We start from the raw sequence: 17,544 nt of genomic DNA, 5'->3' as shown, positions 1-17,544 counted from the left end.
GAGTGCTCAATTTTGTTCAAACAACGCTCAGAAACATGCTGAATGCTCAAAACTTAAGTCTTAAATGGACCCCACATGACACATGTTTCGGCAACACTTCCGACAATATTTTCATTTTTCACATACATCTTTCCAACAATATTTTAGCTGGATTAACAATACAGGGCTGCTCCTCACAAAATTTGATTTATCCGATTGCCTAATCCAAGACACATGACAACTTTCCTGTCAAAAGATGCTCAAACGGAAGGGGAAAATAAGCGGAAATAGGGTAGAGAACCACTTCGGTCTAATCGCCCATTTTCGGCCTATTGAGCAGAAAACTTCAAATTAATCCATGATTTCAGAGTTAACAAGTCAATTATGCGTTTGGTTCGATACTTTAGTTAATAAGCTACGGAACGAAGTCAATGAGAACGCGTGATATGAACGTTTGCACCCATTATTCCCAAAAACAAAAGAAGCGCTCCGACCGAATCAATTTTTATCTTCATGCGATAGGCCGAAGTGAATTCATTGGCGTTTCAATGCGTTAGGCCGAGTTTGGAATCCGTAGGTCAAGTTTGGCGTCAAGAAGCAGTGTTAGGCTTTTGACAATATCTCAACGAGGGTCGGAGGCGAACCAGCCTAAGGCTGAAAGCCTCCTAAATAAAGCTAAATTAATTAATCTCAACGATTGGGTTCTCTTTATCAAATCTTACGGTACGTATAGAAAGGTAAATAAATTTATAAGCCATCAGTAATAATAACATTCCGTTTGGTGCTAAACTGCGCTAGATTAAGAAAGACTAAGTGCGGGTTGTGCTTAATAGGCCCTATTGAAACGCGAAATGAAACTTTTCAATATTTTCGTCATCAATATTATTGACAACTCTTTTGAGTATTGACAAAATTTGTGATCGTGTGGTCGAAGTGCTTTATGTTAAGCAAACCCCACACGTATCAATATATGAACGCGGAGGGGAATTATTGACAGTAAAGGGTGGAACGGTCAAAAATTGGTTGACTCAAATTTGGCGAATTTTTTTTAATCGTGCTTTTAAAAAACTTCAACACCCCTCATTTTGTAGGTCTGTGTGTACGGAATGTTCCCTCTATATTGTTTTTGTATTGGCGTTCCGTAACCTCACTTTTTACCTGTGCACCAACTTTCAAAACCAGATTTAATGCCATATTCATACTCGAATCGGTTGTAAAATACACTTAATCTTCTAGTCTACTCGATATCTATCCATTGCAAGCAATATTTTGATGATTGTTTATGTTTTGAAAGTTGGTGCACAGGTAGATTGAGGTTTGGGAAACGCCACTGTGTTTTTGCCATTTTCCTTTCAGTTGTCAAAATGGCTTCGAAGCTAGAGGGACAGCTTATCAAAATTTTGCCCGCGCATAACCGAAGTCCAAATTATTCCCATGCAGATTGATTGCGTGGGAAATTTTATTGCGTTAAAATAAACGATGAAATATACGTCAAGGTAGATTTCAAACAGCTCCCAGGTCAAGAGTTTACACGGCTACCGGAAAATAAAAGGTTCAAAATAAGTTTAAGCAGACAAAGTTGTCAAAGTTCCCGAGTGAAAAACGAAATTTTCGTGACAACTGCATTGCCAGCCAAAGTATTTATGAAAAGAAATGTTTGCAAAAACGATTGTTGCTTACTTTGAAGAAACTCAGTTGTTCTGTGCTGTTTTGGCCAGACCTGGCTTCCTGTCACTACGGAAAAATGGCTCAGGAACGGTATCACCGACTAACCGACATGAATGACCATAGCAAATACAATAAAATTTCTGATCAAAGCACACTCTTGACATCTCGCTCCGTGTTCGTGGGAAATATTTAGCTAAGCCATGAACCCGCATGCAAAAGTTATGAATTTGTTCGGGTCTGATCAATTCTGGACAAATTATTTTTTATCTAGATCAAAAATTTGTATGGTTTTGACAGTTCGGGTCACTGCAGATTTAAATCGGCCATTTACGATTTTCGGGCATAAGTCAGAATTAAGTGTCATGTCGGTTTGTCGGTGACGGTATACTGCCAACAACGTGCAAGTCGTACCCAAGGACAAAAACCGTCCAAACTCGCCGGAGCTGCACTCAATTGAAAAATATTGGGCAATCGTTTAGCGGAACCTCAAGTAAACTCAGAAAACATTTGGAAATGAGAAACAATTCAATGAAAATTGACGTTCAGCATCCAATAAGGTTGGAACATAAGCGGTACAAAATCTGATGGAAGGTGTGAAACTTAAAGCCCGACAGTTCGCATTTGGAAAATCGGAAGCCTAATCAAATAATTTTCCTGTATTTTGTAGTCATTGTACTTCAAAAAGAAATAAAGTTTGATCATTTATACAATAATCAGTGTGCACTTAATCATGATTGACCAATTTTTGACCGTTCCACCCTTTATTATTTGTTAATTAATTGTTAAATTAAAATCACTCATTCCAGCCAAAAGGGAAGTTACTCAAAAATAAGTAAACATGCTTTTACTCAAATTCGAGTAAACGTGCCTATGGAGGAAACAGGGTAACGGTTACTCAGATTATGACATTTGACAACTGAGTAAACCTTACCCATTTCGGTAGAAACGAATGAATGCCCCATGAATGCTTATGTATAAATTGTTTTGTCCAGGAAATATAAAAAAAAAATACATAATGAAAATGATAATTCTGTATTTATTGATACCAACGAACTATTTCTTAGAGTTTACCAACTGCTTCACTTCTAAGAACTAATTTTCAACTCACTTCGTAAAAATCGCCTGTTCACAACTTCAAATTGCGCCATTTCGAACTTCGGAAAAATTGATATCAGAACTATTTACCCAGAATCTGGGTGGATTCCACCCATTTACTCATTTTTTGACAACTCCATACATGAGTGTGATCTACCCAGTCACTGAGTAGCCTCAAAATAGCGTGTACAGAAATATTGTCAATATCGATGTGTTGACACCAATGAATGTATTTACAATACGATTATTGTCAATAAAAGCAATCGTGTAGGGTCCACTTTACTTTCATTAAGTGGACCCTACACGAAGCTTTTTATTGACAATAATAGCATTGTCAATACCTTCTATATTGACGTCAAAACATCGATATTGACAATATTTCTGTATTCACATCATCAATATAGTTGGAGGCGAACCAGCCTAAGGCTGAAAGCCTCCTAAATAAAGCTAAATTAAATTAATCATCAATATTATTGTCAATAATTTCCCTTCCCGTCAATATATTGATACATGTTTGGTTTGCTTAAGATATGCTGTAATTTCCACAGAATTAATGTGGAAATCTTGTAAAATTGTATATTCATGTCGTGCGGACGACGCAACTAATATTTTTCAAGGCGTAAACGCTTTGCTAATTTCATTTATACAGCCTTGTATTCAAATACTATACGATATGAAGCAATTGTTACTGAACCTCTACACATCCAAATCTTGCGAACTTGGTCAGCAACGTCTGGCTTTTTGAACAATCCCTTATTGCACTTATTGCATATTATTTGACATTTTTTATACAGCTGCTATTCAACACTAAGCAAAATTCAATGATTATTTTTATTTGTCCCACACATGATTTTTTGCACATGATATATATGTGGCCGGCACATAGTTCTTATGTGTACACATAAAATTCATGTGTAACCACACAAACTATTCATTTGACTCATAAATTTCATGCGTACTTCTGAGTGGATTCTGTTTATGTGTGGACACATGAAAATCATGTGGAATTTGACATGGAAATTCGCCAATAAAAATTTGTCGAATCTTATGAGTGTACTGTTTAGATGTGTGTGAAGTTGAAAGGCGTTTATTCAACATTTTCCTGAGTGTCTAATAATCACTATACAGTTTTATATTGATTGAGAAGCCCAGATAGGGTATGGCACTTCGGCTGACCACGGTTATTTTGTTTACTGCATTCTTAATTTAACTCGTGAGCGAAGAATTCGATGCATGAATGTTGGATGTAGCTGTTTGTCTTCATTGTTTTTACGCGTATGACGGAAATGGGTAATAGGGAAGAGCGCTACTTCGTCGTAATCGCCCATTTCCGTTCTATCGAGCAGAAATCATCAATCATATCAATGATTTCACCATGCACAAAACAATAATACGTTTGTTCCGATGCGTTAGTTCATTAGCTACGACATAAATCCTATTAGAGCGCATTGTATGCATATTTACGCTCATTGTTCTCAAAACAAAACAAGCGCTCCTAGCGCATCCCCTTTTTCTCCGTTTATCCGTAGGACGAAGAAAATCTAATGGCGTTTCAATGCGTTTGGACGGCATTGAAACGCGTAGGACGAATTTAGAAGCAAGAAGCAGTGTTAGATTTTTAATAATATCTCAACATTGTTTGACTCTTTATCAAATCCAACGGTACGTACGGAAAGGTGGATAAATTTAGAAGTTATCTTTGATGAAAACATTCCATGTTTTGTTCAAACGCTTTCCAAAAAGCGTGGTAAAGCGCGGGATGTTCTTAGTAGGACGGAAATTAGATCAAAAACCCTATAGACCCTAACTATTGTTTTTACATGGTGGCGAATTCCCTTCTTTCTTCTTCGCACTTCAAGCTTATTGCATATCGCATATTAGCAGCTTATTGCGTGCTCTCAACTTAGTGTTCTAGATGCACTTCCACAGTTATTAATTGAGACCTTTCGATGCCTGTACCATTTTTGCTTTGGTATAATTGTGGGGCAAGTACAATCATACTCTATGCCCAGGGAAGTCGAGAAATTTTCCAACCCGAAAAATTCCTAGACCGGACCGGGAATCGAAGCCAGCCACCTCCAGCATGATCTTGCTTTGTAGCTGCGCCTTTACCGCCTGAGCTAAGGGAGGCCCGGGTGGCGAATTTGTTGCTTTTATTTTAATGAGATTCAGATTCGTCTAAATTAGTTAGAAGCAACGTCTAGTACTATTAAATACCGCGTCCCTCGGGGAACACTTGTATTCCCTCCAGGGGTTGATAAAGTGCACGAAAGGTTATTTATGACTATATATGTTTTAGAAGAATAAGGATCAGAGTTTGTATCGTAAAACTGCTGTAATATATTTGTTTTCACTTACCTCACTGTATGGAGTAGAAAAAAAAAATGAGACATACCACAATTGGGTTCTTTAAGGGTATTGAGGTAAATGCATATTCGTAATCTGCATTAAAAATGGAACCAAAACCCGAAATTTCATCAATTTTGGTACACTGGAACTATTTTAAATAAATACGATAACATTTGCAAAAAATCACCTTATTATCGCCCCTCGGTGTCACTTTGTATGGGAGCGAGCTGTCAGTTTGTTAGTTTAGTGTCAAACAGTGAAGTTATTATTTTGCTTTAAATCTTGATTTAAAAATCGATATGAAAGTGTGTGGGTTCGAAAAAAATATCGCTGTGTTCAGAAAACGAAGCTCTTTCAGATGATGTATAAAAAACAATACATTTTTCAAAATTAAAGAACCCAATTGTATAGCGAAAAAAATCTTTTTCTGCGTTCTTAATTATAATTCAATATGTTTTCATGATAGAAAACGCTTTCACGAAACTTTTGATGCAAAAGCATCTGGTTTATGTTATATTATTATTTTTCCAGAGAGCCTCAAAGTTCAACTTTAAAAAAATCGTTTCAACTTGCCCCGGTGTACACAGAAAAAAATTCTGAATTTTAACTATCGCGTAAAATCTCCCCTCGTTTAATTTTGAGCTACAATTGGCATAAACAACGAAATCGTTTACAAGCTTGCATACAATATTGCTAATTTAAGCGATATTGCGCTTACATTTACACGAAATATCGTGTAAATTTATGCCAAATCAAGCGTTAATTTTATGTGCGCTATATCTCGCAGAAATTTACATGAATTTTTCAAACGGTGTACCTTATTATGATGTCTTACTTTTGAAACCTGTCAATTTCAATTTTTGAAAGTCACAATCGGTGATTTATAGATAACTAAATGAGCAAAAAAACATAAAATATCTGATTCCTACTCTTATGAAGCAAAATTGACAGGTTTTATATGTCAATCACATGCTTTGCAACCACTTCTTGTATCTTACAAATAAAAAAAATATGATCATAGAACTTAATGAATGCATAATTCCGAAAAACGTTTTTATTATTTGAAATGAATACACTATTTGTAACCTTGAATGATGATACTCCGGACGATCTGGAAAAGTAAGACCGCCCGACACAAGGTACGGTGGCCCTAACCGAAGAAATTGTGAAATCGAATACAAGCAACTAATGGAAAACAAAAAAAAACAGCACGGGTGAGAATGTGGAGCGTGGAACATGCAAAAATCAGGATCGATATCGTGAACGGATGGAATAGCTGTACCGCGTGAACGACAAAAGAAAGTTTTACAAGAAGTTAAACAGTTCACGCAAAGGCTACGTGCTATAAGCCGGTATGTGCAGGGACCTTCATATGAACTAGTGTGAGATGACCGAGAGGCAGAAGTAGTATGACGAGCACCATAACGGCGGTGTAGGTAAAGTGTAAGGGGCCTCCCTTAGCTCAGTCGGTAAAGGCGCAGCTACAAAGCAAGACCATGCTGGAGGTGACTGGGTTCGATTCCCGGTCCGGTCTAGGAATTTTTCGGGTTGGAACATTTCTCGACTCCCTGGGCATAGAGTATGATTGTACTTGCCACACAATTATACTAATGCAAAAATGGTAGCAGGCATCGAAAGCTCTCAATTAATAACTGTGGAAGTGCATCTAGAACACTAAGTTGAGAGCACGCAATAAGCAATAAGCTTGAAATGCGAAGAAGAAGAAGAAGAAGAAGAAGAAGGTAAAGTGTAAAACAAAAGTGGCACAGCAACAGACTTAAAAAAACGTGCAGAAGACGAACGACAAGTTCCCGACCCCAGACCTACAGATGAAAGAAATCGGTCGGTTGAAAAACGATAAAGCCGCTGCCGTTGTCCAACTATTAAGCGTGCTATTAAAATACGGCTGTGAAGCAGTGGCTAGAGGGCTACACTGGGTAATTGCCATGATTTGGGAGGAGGTAATTCCGGATGAGTATGCTGTGTGTCCAATGTACAAGAAGTTGTATTGCGCTTAGCGTGCATCTTAGTATTGTTCCGGTTGGGTAGTTATCGAAAACCATTTTCACCGGGCTGTCGTCTGAAATTCTTACGACGTGCCCAGTCCACCTTGGTCGTCTTATTTTTGCGGTGTCATCGGTCACATCGGTTTTACCAGCAACTGGTGCAATTCACGGTCGATTTGACTTCTCTACGATCCGTCTAACTGCACCACACCATAAATGGTACGCAACAGTTTTAGTTAAAAAAAAAAACATTAAGGGCGTATTGGTCCTTCACGATAAATCCTTGTCTGGTGGTCGGTACAGTGAACCGGGAAAAAAATCATGAATTTCGACGTCAAATCGGGAAAAAATATACGTCGTCCTCTCTTCGAAAAAAAATAAGGCTTCGAATAAAAAATCATGACCTTTAGAGTGGATGAGATTATCAGGGTAAATCACTTTGAAGGACTATTAAGATACTGTGGAGGCGAACCAGCCCCAGGCTGAAAGCCTCCCTAATAAAGATAAATCAATCAATCAACTATTAAGATAATTTTGATGAAGACTCCAAAGGAATATTGTTTATTTTCTTTTAATCTCATCTGAAATCGCAAGATCAACAATTGAAATGGCCTTAACTCCATTTTGTAAACAAACATTGTAAGACCATTTTCTCGCGAAGCCATTTCAATTGTTGGTCTTGATCTTATCTTAATGAGGAATACGATGGGGAAAAGTCACTTTGAGTAAACCTTAACTAGGATCACACAAAGAGGCGAAAAACCCCATATAATAAAAAATTCAAAATGGTTAAAATCAATATATGCATAAATCAATAAAATTGTGTTCTTTCCGAGGCAGGCATCGGTAGGTCACCATGGATGTTTCCCATAATTCAGATGCGCGTGGACCGAAAAAAAAGAGAACAGGAAGCAAACATCATCAAAACTTAAAATAATAGTTAGTCTGATTTCAAACCTGATTTAGTTAGTCTTCTAACAATCGCTGTTTCAGTCTATTTTTGAAATCTGATGCGGTGGTGGTGTAGTCAAACAGCTCATAGACTTTGTTGAACTCCCGACGCATCGCAAGTATAGGTTTGTTCAGTCCGTAGTCCGTTCTCCGAACGACGTAAAGAGACTGACGGAGCTTTGAGGTTTATTTGTTCGAGAATCCAAGGTGCATCAACAGCACCAAGCAATAATTTTCCTCCAAACAATGCTCTCGAGGAGTCACGTCTGCCATGTAAAGATTCCATTCCAAGCAAGCGGCGTCGAACTTCGTATGATGGCATGTTCTTTTCCTTTATTTAACGTCGGTCTCTGTTTTGCCATCGGACATCGATTGCCATCCATTGACGGCAGCCGAATGTGCAGGAAGGCAGCTTCCACACCTGCGTAGGATATCGCACCCATTCACAACACACATGGGCCGGGACCAACGGCTTTACTTCCCTTCCGAAGGAAGACGTGACCAGAGATTTTTATGCCTCAGAAAAATCCCACCGACCTCGGCTAGGATTGAACCCAGACCCATTGGGGTGGTATGAAGGCATGTTAACTATATTGTTCTAAGGAAGCAGCCTAAGAGCATATCTGGTGAATTTAGCCTGTATAGCTTCGATTCTGCTCATCCAGATGTTGGTATGCGAACTTCACACAGCGCATGCAGTTTCTAGAGTTGAACGAACAAGTGAGTAATAAATTAATCGTAAACTGTGGGGATCAGTAGATTGCATGATAAATCCTAGATTGCGATTGGCTTTTGCTATTATGTTGAAATAGTGGTCTCATTTACCCGTTGTTGAGGAGATTTCAGAATCAATTCAATTGATAAAACCAAGAGAGTTTTGACTAGAACTTCAAAGTCAATTGTTTACAAGGTTATTTTTTGAAGAATTTTAGAGGAGAACTCCAAGGTAATTCTGTGACAAATTTTAAGACAATTCTAAGGCATGGGAAATCTATGGAAAAAATTAAGCGATTTTGAAATAAAATGATTGAATTAAGCTATTCAGTGAACTCTTAGAATAATTATTAAAAATTCGATGAAAATATTGGGATGGGTTTCATGACTTTTTTTTAAAGTGTTTTCCATATAATTTCTGACAAGGAACTTCTAGAAAGAATCTAAAATTGACTATACAGGAATTTTGAAAAGAACTCTGTGAAGGGGAATGATTCTAAAGGAAATTCTTGAGATCATTTCAATAAAATTCTGTACAGAGTTGTGAACGAATTTTAGACCTAGATTATTAATTAATTTCGAAGCCGATATCATTCTGATATGATTTATCGACTGCTTTCAGGGCACTTGCATCTTGCACTTATGGCATAGTAGTCTGGATTTCTGCCCTATTAATCGCACCAAGTACACCAATGTTGCCTGCTGAGCAGTTTATGGAGCATGTCAGAAAAATATCATCTTCATAATAAATTAATAACTACTTATCCTGACGTTCAATTCAAATGTGGTCTAGAGCAATTTCTCGACTTCCCTGGGCTTATAGTATCATCAGTGGCGTCGCGTAGCCTCACTTTTTACCTGTTCAACAACTTTGAAAACGTTATTTAGGGTCATGTTTACATTCAAAACAATTTCAAAACGCTCAGGGTCTCCTGGTTTTACTTGTTTGTATTCATTGGAACCAAATATTGTTTTATTTGTTTAAGTTTTGAGAGCTATTGAACAGGTAGATTGAGGTTAGGGCAACATTACTGAGTATCATTGTGCTTGCCACACAATATACAAATTCATGCATTGGTATTGGCATCGAATGCTCTCAATTAATAACTGTGGAAGTGCATTCAGAACAATAAGTTGAGAGCACGCAATAAGCCAATATGCGCTAAGCAATAAGCTTGAAATGCGAATAAGAAGAAGTACTAAAGCAAATTCGCAGATGAGAAAATTTCACATTAGTATAGATAGCAAACTTTTCCACTGATCATTACAGCGAAGGACTAGAACTATGAAAACGAAAAGTTCACTTTCCCATAGTAATTCCCATATAAACTTCAGTGCACTATGAGTTTGCATCTAAATGAGCTCAAAGTTTGGTAGGATTACCATTTGAAATCGATTGACTTTGGTGGAGCAGTGGGTATCTAGAACATTTGTGTAGAATATTTTAAAACGACGTTTCATCCCTCATTTCGAAAATAGTTCTAGTAACTAGGCAATGCCTTCTGCAGGCAGAGCACCTTCGTGTTGCAAGTTCGCAGTTGGCATAAAGATTTAAAAAAGAGTGGTATCTAAAAAGCGTGACGTGTTAGAGAATTGATGTATTTTAGACTTTAACTCAGGAGACCTTAAAAATTTAAAATATGGTAAAATATCTCTGTTATCAAAAGTCGTGTTACACAGTTTTGTTAGTTGTTAATCTAGTTGTGACACATCTTGCATCATAAACTTTTGGCGATTGCGTACAGTTAGAAAATCGATGCTTGCCTTTTTTGGATGACTGACATATCAATTTTCATGATTCTATTTTCGACAGTTTTATAATAATTTTTAAGTTATATTTTGGTCACGTTTACGTCACCTTTTTAAATGAGTTTGGTCACTAACTCACTATTTTTTATTGCTTAATGTTGCCATCAGCCCTGCAAGCATAAGAAGATACATGAAGTTTGAAGGGATTTCTATGTTGTCTTTTAATTTATTAACGGTTAAAGTAGTGTTAAGTGTTTTATGTTACATTCAATCAATAATTTGTGACCTTTGATCAGTATAATATCTACAATGTTCCGAAAAAGGTTGTTCAAAAACACGTATGAACAACATTCAAACTTTGTTTTTTTTTTCGAGAAAATTATCTTGTATGCACCATGAACTCTTCTAGGAAATGTAACGCGCTTTCTAAATAAGTAGAACTAATTTTCAAGGTTTTTTTTTTCAGTTACAGCATATAAATTGGAAACGTTAAGTCAAACATTTGTAACGTCACGTGTCACTTCTAATGTTTCTCCACTTTGGATGCATAGTGCCTAAAATAAATAGATGCACAAACTTCAAAAACTCTCCTAGTAGAACAGTTAAATATTAACAAAAGCAACATGATAAGGTCAAAATTTGAAAGGTAAGATCAGCCAGACAGCGAGTATATTATTTTCTATGTTGTTCTAGAAATAGTATCAATTGTGCTGAATTATGAGTATAGAAATCAAATTAGACGTTGCAAATGTTTCTGAACCTCGCAATGCATTATATCAAGTCATTAAAACTTCTGGTTATACCATATGGCAGTAGCCACCATGAATGGATTAAAAATACTGGGCTCAAGTCAAAACTCACACATCTTTCAGATTCGTTATCACTATTGTAATCACACGCAAATTAATCGCACGCTTTCGTGTACTCTTCTCACTTATATAAATATACAAATTATTCCACATCCTGCAGGCGAAAGAAAATTTGTATACGAAACGACGAATCCGACAACTACGACGGGACTCGTATGTCGGATGATTACATGAGCAATTACGGTACCGTAGTGTAATATTGAAATGCGCATCGCATCCTACCGAACAACCACAACAACAACAACAAATCCCACGCCTATAAGACTTGAACGCAACCGGAAACGAAAATACCGAACATTATTCTTCGCAAAACCATACAAAAGAAAAACAACAGAAAACGAAACGATCCCAGTTTACAAACCAAATCTAGTTCAGATAATGCAATGTATACCAAGTGAACAAAAATCTCAAATCGTTATTTTAATTTTAGCTAATTTATTGAATTGTAACAAACAAACCAAAAATGGACTATCACAATTTCTGTTGTAAGAAATTATTCTTCCCCTGCTGTCTGGAGTCGAATTTTCGGTTTTTTGTCCCAGCATGGAAAAGGGGTTTCCGTACTTAACTTTAAACTATACACACTATCGTTTAGGCCCGTACTATATCAATTTTTATGTTCATTGATAAGGGAGGGAATGTCACCTAGAAAGCAGTGATTTTCAAGGGGAAAAAAGTAAAAGTGACGAAATACTTATTAGATAAAGAAAAAGATAACAATCTGTGGTGTTTTTAAAAAAAAGTAATTTAAAGTGAAACCAGTGGCGACAAGGTGAGAATGAAAAGAATGAGTATGACAAGTCTTTAGTCGAGTAAGGTTAGAAATGAAACCAAATAAAAAAGGTATATAGATATAGGTATATTAGATATTTAGAGGGTAACCATTTAACTACAAGTGTAAGTAAGTGTTAGCATTAGTTCTGGTGGAAAAGATAACAGAAGTACAGCAATAATGGTATCATTTGAAGAGAAATGAGAATTATTGTTATAATGCGAAGTAAGTAGACGAAAGAATATGAGTATAAAATGAAACAGGGAATGAAACAGAACACTGGCATTGTTCGCCGGTCGGTTTTTGAATGGCAATTCGTTTCCGCTGAAACAATTAGGATCTCTTTTGAGGCGGGAAAACATGGAAAATACGACGATGCTGATGATGAAGATGATGATGATGATGATGAAGAAAAAAAAAACCAGTCGTAAACACAATACCGGGAAGGGGAAGTAATTTATTTGACTTATTTTCAGGGAAGTTTATAATCTTCCTTCACCAACGAGCTTATAGGAAAATTATGGTACTACTTGAGCGGAAATGAATTGTTATTTTATCACTCTTGAACGCATTAGGTTTAGGAGAGCTCGCATGTAATTTTTCGGGCGGAGTGCGTATCGGTGCTTTCGTATTGTTCTGATCCGTCAATCCAACCTCCTACCCTCCTCGTTCTGCGTCTAGCTGTATTTATGTATGTACGTACCGTCATCCTCATTAGGGAGTGAAGTGCTCATTTCGCTATTGCTGCTTCTGAACTGGAGAGAGAGAGAGAGAGAGAGAGAGAGAGAGAGACAGAGATTTGATTGAAATGTTATGATGATAGAATGGAAATTTTCCCAAGTCGACCAACAATTCCTTATGTGTCTACAAAGGATGTGTTGAAAGTGTTTCAAATACTACTGTTGTCTTATGAATCAACCTGGGTTCATTTGTCACTTAACGCTTTCGTTTCCAACTTGTACATCGCTGACAAAAATTATTTCTTTGTTCCTTAAATTTATGTGCTGCCTTCAATGTGGCCAATCGATTTCAGCAATCATTTGGATAAGGGGCTGTGCAAAAACTACGTAGATAGTTTTTGATAGATTTAAATACCACCATCTCCGGGGACGGGGGGCTCCCTCCGTATAAAGACAGACTTCTAAAAAAATGTAGACCGTAGGCATTTACCCAACTCCCCCTTCTATTTCGTAAATTGTTTAGGTAGTTTATGTACAGTCCCTAAATTAAAGTGTTTTTTTTTTTAATTTGCGATGTATTATTTTATATTACTAAATTACACAGTTGTACAATGTGATTCTTGAAATGAATCTGGAATCCTCTACAAATATTCCAGTTTCTGGAAAAATCAATTTAATTTCTGACTTTCTGAAATTTTTTTCTAAGGGACCATGTACTTATTACGTAAGATTTTTCTATGGATTTTCCCCCTAGGTCAGATCTAACATCGAACTTTAACATGTTTTGAATTCTTCATGTTATTCTTTATGATTTCGTAAGGTATTTCTGATATTTTCAGACTCCCTGATAACAAAACGTAAGACAATTTATTTTTAAAACCTTACGAAATCAGTGGATGGTCCCCAATTTAAGGCGTGTTGCATTTTTTAAACTTAATTATTTACTTAAGTATCCTGGATAATTTCAGTGGTAAAAATAAGTAACGTGAAAAAAAATATTCAATCTTTGCGGTACTAGCTTTAGCTTTAACATGGGCCCAGGTAAAATTCCTATCGCCGCAATGAGCCCCTGGGTCTGCCTGTACTGCGATGACCTACCGGGTCTAATTTAATACAAACGTTTCAGATTCCGATATAAACTATATGTGAAAAGTCCAAAGATTTAATAAAGTTGAGAATCTAAGCCTTGCAATCCCGTTGGGGAAATGGAAGTAAAGCGTATTCTTTACTTCAACACTCATCGTCCAATAGTATTTGTTTCGAACGGCGATGGCTCAAAACAATGGGGCATTCTTCTGAAAAGTTTGGGAATCTTTTCAGAAATTGTGATACAATTTCAATCAACCTTTCACGTAAACTACGTTATTGTTTTCTAAGTATCCCTTTCCATTCCAAATTATGATTTCAGGTATGTGATGATCTTGATGATTTTGCATACTTTGTTTTGATAGAAATTATTTTGTTCTAGATTAAATTAGCTGATTAGGCAGTTTTTTACATAGTTGGAGATGCTTAACGTCAAATATCAGACTTACAGGGATCATTTTATACGATAGATGAGCAGATGAAAGTATAGAGTTGATAGTTCCGTTAGAGTACAGCAGTGTGAAAATTGTATGTAGAGAGTAGAAAGCGAGCAAAGGTCAATTTTGAGGAACGCACGAATCGGGTTGATCATCTCCTTTACCAAACGTCGGTCTCTGTTCCGCAATCTAGTGCCAATCACCGACGGCAATCGAATGTGCAGGAAGGTAGCTTCCACAACTGCGTAGGATATCGCATTCATTCAACCAACGGCTTTACTTCCCTTCCAAAGAAAGACATGACCAGAGATTTTTATGCCTCAGAAAAATCCCACCGACCTCGGCTGGGATTGAACCCAGACCCATTCGGGTAAGGAAGCAGTCACGCTTACCGCTACACAACCGGCGCTGGCTTTGTTGCATCTAGTCTATCTAGTTTTTTTTAATCTGCATTATTCTGTCGAAAAATAATTTACAACTTTCGACCAAATTTGGCCACAAGCTAACTATGATAAACATTTCGGCAAAATAAAAATTAAATAGTTTGTAGTTAACACGGCATCAACTTTTGCAATTATGAGCAAACTATAAACTTTTCTTAAAATCACAGAGGAAGCTTTTTATAATATAAGCAAACTTATTGAAATGATTTCATCATCAATTGTTTTCAAATATTCATACTCGCAGTGGCTAAACTGTATATTTTTTTCGTAATTTCGTAATAACTAGGGGCTTGGAAATTACTTCTAAATAGCATGCGAGTTTTGGTAGATCGTTTAAGGGTTAATCATCATGAGCTATCATTAACTCACACTATACCCAAGCTCCTTCGTATTATTGATTCGTTAGGACATCAATTCAGCAGATCAATTACCAAAACGAATCCTACTGTAATCCCAACCCTTTTATCCAACATCCCAGTAATTTCTCGTGGAAGTCAACATATTCCTACCCATTCCTTTCTTGACCAGCATTCGGACGGGGCCTTTGCCTGTATTACCTAGTTTTACATCACCAGTATTTACACATTGAGGATGATTGCTAGTCCCAAGCAACGTACATTAGTTCTTTGTGTTATTACAGCTGATCTGGCAATATCGGAGTTGCATCCTCGGGCGGTTAATCATGCTCATGCTCATGAGCTATCATTGACACCCACCAATTTATATACAGGATGTCTACTACCTGGAAAAACCTGGAAAACCGGGAATGTACAGGGAATTTTATTTTTTCTGGAAAAACCTGGAATATTCAGGAAATTTTGGTTCCACTCAGGGAATTTTCCAATTATCACTTCATTCGCAATTCAAAAGAAGTTTTTCGTTCAGTTTCTCGAAACGTTTCTTAAGGACACTGAACTTGACAAGCATCTGACAGCTAAGACAACGTGTGCGAACGAGACAAGTTCATTCGGAGAGTCTTGTCACGCTCGCTCTTCGCTGATTTGTATGTGCAGGATCAAAATCGTCGTAAAAAAGAAACAGCCGAAAAAGAGAGACTGGCAACCGTCAAAAGGAAGCATACGAAGCATGTATTGTATAAGAATAAGCATGCGAGACAGCAGGTCTGAGAACCTACATAGATTTTTTTGAGCTTCAGAGAGGGTCGGAGATCTACTGAGAAATTTGTTGAGCTTCATGGTAGTTCGTAGATCTTGAGAACAGAACTACAAACAAATTAAAAGTTATTAACAGAAATTCATAAAAACAAAATCACAAGAGAGGTCGTAGATCTTCAGATAAATGTTCAAAGAAATTTACAAAACTTCAAGCAAGCAAAAATAAATTCAAATCAATTTGTAAAACTATAAGTGAAATTTTGCAAATTTTCTGGGAAATTCGCATAACTTCAGACAAGTCCAAGAATCTACAGTGAAATATAAAGTATTTCACAGAAGTTTGGAGATCTTCAGAACAAAGCTACAGAACTTTGGAAAAAAATAAAGGACTTCTGAAAAAATCACAAGAATCTCAGAAATGTTAATGGATCTTCAGTAAAAATTGCAGAACTTCAGGGAAGTTCAGCGATTTAAAAAAAATATTTACACGATTTCAAGAAAATTTGTAGATCTTGAGAGAGACATTGAAAACTTCAAAGAAGCTCAAATTTTTTCAGATAAATTTTGACATCTTAGGTAATCTTCAAGGAAATTTCCAAATCTTCAGGGTAACCCGAGAGAAATTTACAAAACATCAGAGAAGTTTGCAGATCTACTGAGAAATTTATTGAGCCTCAAGTTTTTTTTTTTTTCAAAAACAAATCGCAGCGAAGTACAAAAGTACAATATTTTGCAGAACTCCATGGAAGTCGGAAATAGATAGATCTAAAGAACTTCAGAGAAGTCCGTAGATCTTAAGAGAAGTCCGTAGATCTTAAGAGAAGTCTGTCGAACGTCAGAAAGTTAGTACGTTTTTAAAAAAATTTGCAAAACTTCAGCAAAATTCACAGATCTTCGGGAAAGTTCGCCGATCTTTAGATCAAGAATCCACAAAGAAATTTAAAGAACTTTAGAAAAGTTCGGAGATCTACTGTGACATTTATTGCACTTCAGGGCAGTTCGTATATCTTTAGAGCAGAAACACAGTACTTCAGAAAACTTTACAGAATTTGAAATAAATTTTAGGAACTTCAGAAAAGTTCAGAGTGTAGATCGTAAATCTACTCAAAAATTAGCTGATGTTTAAATAAATTTTCAGAATTTCACTGCGTTTCTTGGATTTTTAAAGACATTTACAGAACTTCAGGTAAGTTCGCTGATCTTTAGAGATATTTACACAGCTTCAGAAAAACTAGAAAAACTTCAGAATACTTCCTAAAACTTCCAGAAAACTCAAAAATTTCTAGATAATCTTTTAATGCTTTAGAAAATTGTATAGATGTTCAGAAATATTTGCAGCTATGCATTGAATCATGAAAATCTGCAGAGAAAATTAAAGAACTTTCGATAAGTTTGTAGATTATTAGAAATTTTGTGATCATCAGAGATAATTGTTGATCTTCAAGGATCTTAAATCTTCAGGGATTCAGGAACTTTGTAGATTTTTAGGAAAATTTGCAGAACTTCTGAAGAACACACAGAACTTCAAAGAAATCTGCAGAACTACCGAGACATTTGCAGATTGTCAGGAAAGATTGTTGATCTTTAAAGAAATTTTACCGAAGAACAGAAACAAAACTTTAGGGACGTTA

At 36.5% G+C, this 17,544-nt stretch overlaps 1 protein-coding gene across 2 annotated transcripts in view; it reads left to right on the top strand.

Moving 5' to 3' along the window:
- The window catches only part of LOC135711872 (protein pangolin, isoforms A/H/I/S-like), a 46,821-nt gene that overhangs the window by 4,567 nt on the left and 24,710 nt on the right, over nucleotides 1–17,544 (top strand). Inside the window, exon 3 of one of the 2 annotated variants that reach the window (XM_065234847.1) lies at nucleotides 11,481–13,980. The exons of the other annotated variant lie outside the window; for it this stretch is intronic. Coding sequence (XP_065090919.1) covers nucleotides 11,481–11,577 — 97 coding nt within the window. The 3' untranslated portion in view covers nucleotides 11,578–13,980. Of the gene's footprint in view, nucleotides 1–11,480; nucleotides 13,981–17,544 lie in introns of those variants that run through there. 2 annotated transcript variants of the gene reach the window in all.

This window comes from Ochlerotatus camptorhynchus, unplaced genomic scaffold, assembly GCF_037179485.1.
Source record: "Ochlerotatus camptorhynchus isolate MF236.1 unplaced genomic scaffold, CSIRO-AGI_Acam_v1.1 ptg000443l, whole genome shotgun sequence".
NCBI classification, from domain to species: domain Eukaryota; kingdom Metazoa; phylum Arthropoda; class Insecta; order Diptera; family Culicidae; genus Ochlerotatus; species Ochlerotatus camptorhynchus.
Note: the sequence above shows the minus strand (reverse complement) of the source record. Positions and strands in the feature narration are given on the sequence as shown.